Here is a 2,126-nt window from a genome sequence, read left to right as displayed (position 1 = left end):
GGAGATCCTCTAGAATACCAACCGGGGATTTGACTGATCTATATGCGAATACCAATGACATCTTAGTTGGTTTGAAATGCGTGTAACCTAGACGTCGAGCCACAGAGTAAGGCATGAGATTCACGCTGGACCCAAGGTCAACCAAGGAGCATGCAAAAACTGTCTTCCCAATCTAGATAGAGAGGACAAATTTGCTGGGGTCTCCTCGCTTCTTCATCTGCCTGTTCTGAAGCACTGCGATGCACTCCTTGTAAACCGTCATGAACTCGCTCTCCTCTGATATTTTTCCTGAGATCAATCCCTTCATAAAGCTGCGCATGGAGGGCATCATCTGGATTGCATCCATCAAGGGGATTCGGACGGTTAGTTCCTCCAGCATCTTCATGCACTTCATTTCCTCTTTGTCCTTACGAGTGGCACTTGCTGGAACAGGGTAAGGGACCTTAGGAATGTATTCGCGAGGAGGAACAGCCTCGGGGATCGGGCGCACCGCTTCAGCTGGTTGTTCTGGCCCTGGCGAACTTGTTTCAAGTGCTGGTTCTGTATTCCTCTCATCTGCCTGATCGGCTGGCAGTTTTTCCGACTCTTTCTGCTTCCCTTTCTCAGCTGCGGTGAACCTCCTCCTTTCTGGCTCGGAGAGTTGCTTCCCCCCTCCTTAGCTGAATCGCATTGCACTCCTTGGGGTTTTTGTCTGTTTTACCAGGTAGAGTACCTTGCTGCCTCTTGACACTCTCAGCAGTCTGAGCTATCTGAATGTCCATCTGTCTCATATGGCTTGCGACATTATCGTACTTGGTGCTCAAATCTCCGAACATATGGTTCATTCTGGTATTGTTCTTGGTAGTGACCTGGTTCAGAGCTTTCCCTTGGAGCTGTTGTCCTTGGAGGAGTTGCTGCAACATGGTTTTAGTTTCATCTTGCGGAACAGCGACAGGGGTGGAAGTAGCGACCTGATTATTCTGGTGGTTCTGCATCTGAGGTTGATTGTTCTGTTGTTGGCTTAGAACATAGTTTCGGGGTTGATAGTTCTTCTGATACCCCGCATACTGACCTTGGTTGCTCTGCGCCGGATCAACTGGTTTGTCCTGCTTAGGCCATAAAAGCTCTGGATTGTTCCTTACGTTAGGGTTTGGGTGGTAGTTCTTCAGCTGCCACCCTTGCCCATTTACGTAGCTCACTTCCTGCTGATCGTCTCCTGCTTGTTCAGCTTCAAACGCCTTGTCGCCTGCGCTCTACTCAGGAGTTGCTTCTTCCATTATGAAAACCTGGCTCTGGTTTCCTTTAAGCAGTTGGTCCACCTTTGCCGCTAGGTCATCTATACTGTTCACACTTTTGGAGCGATCATGCTCCTTGTTCTTATTGAGTGAACTCGAAGCCATGTTCTCAATCAGCGCGAACGCACCAGGTGTGGTTTGAGTCATGAAGTCTCCGTTACTAGAGGAATCAAGGGTGTTCCAGAACTCATAGACTCACTCCATCGTAAAACACTTCCAATATGTAATCTTCATCAAACCCATGGTGTGGGCACTCTCTCTGGTACTCTTTGTACCTTTCCCAAGCTTCATGAAAAGTTTCATCAGATTTCTGCTTGAAGTTGGAGATTCTATGCCTCAGAGCCGCAGTTTTGGACTTGGTGTAGAAGTGACTCAGGAATGTTGATCGAACCTGGTCCCATGAGGTTAGAGAACCTGTTGGGAGAGATTGCAGCCAACGAGAAGCTTTCCCTTCGAGAGAGAATGGGAACAGCGTGCATTTGACATAATCCGGTGGCACTCCATTAGAGCGAGAAAAATTGCAAATCCTCTCAAAGGCCTCTATGTGTTCCATTGGTATGTCTGAAATGAGGCCGCTGAACGTGCTCTTCTGTACCAGACCTATCAGTGCAGGTTTGATCTCATAATCTTGTCGAGTAAAGGGTGGAGGGTTGATGGGAGAGCGGTTTATAGCGAAGTTCCGCGGAAGGTTTCGCTCCCCAATAAAAGCACCACGCTCCTCTCGTGCGGCGTTCTCGGCTGCTTGTTCCTGAGCAGCTTGTTGTTGATTTTGGATGGTTTGATGCATCTGCTGCATCTGCTGTTGCTGATTCTGCATTTGTTGTTGAATGAGTGCCAATGCAGCAGTGAGGT

The 2,126-nt window shown here is 48.4% G+C and overlaps 1 protein-coding gene across 1 annotated transcript; it reads right to left on the bottom strand.

The window, feature by feature from the left end:
• Positions 1–172: 172 nt before the first annotated feature.
• Positions 173–2,091, bottom strand: LOC106338250. The gene is made up of 4 exons (XM_013777272.1): positions 1,550–2,091; positions 1,299–1,434; positions 713–1,232; positions 173–654 (listed from the first exon to the last, which is right to left on the bottom strand). Exons 1-4 carry the CDS (start codon positions 2,089–2,091, stop codon positions 173–175), a joined length of 1,680 nt encoding a protein of 559 aa, XP_013632726.1.
• Positions 2,092–2,126: the final 35 nt, after the last annotated feature.

This window comes from Brassica oleracea, chromosome C4, assembly GCF_000695525.1.
Source record: "Brassica oleracea var. oleracea cultivar TO1000 chromosome C4, BOL, whole genome shotgun sequence".
NCBI classification, from domain to species: Eukaryota; Viridiplantae; Streptophyta; class Magnoliopsida; order Brassicales; family Brassicaceae; genus Brassica; species Brassica oleracea.
The sequence above is the reverse complement of the archived record's forward strand: the minus strand, read 5'-3'. Positions and strand labels throughout refer to the sequence as shown.

Coding starts and splice junctions, on each gene's coding strand:
- LOC106338250 (XM_013777272.1), bottom strand. CDS start 2,091: ATGCAGAATCAGCAACAGCAGATGCAGCAGATGCATCAAACCATCCAA. Junction 1,435..1,549: donor TTTCATGAAGCTTGGGAAAG/GTACAAAGAGTA, acceptor TGATTCCTCTAG/TAACGGAGACTTCATGACTC. Junction 1,233..1,298: donor TAGATGACCTAGCGGCAAAG/GTGGACCAACTG, acceptor ACTCCTGAGTAG/AGCGCAGGCGACAAGGCGTT.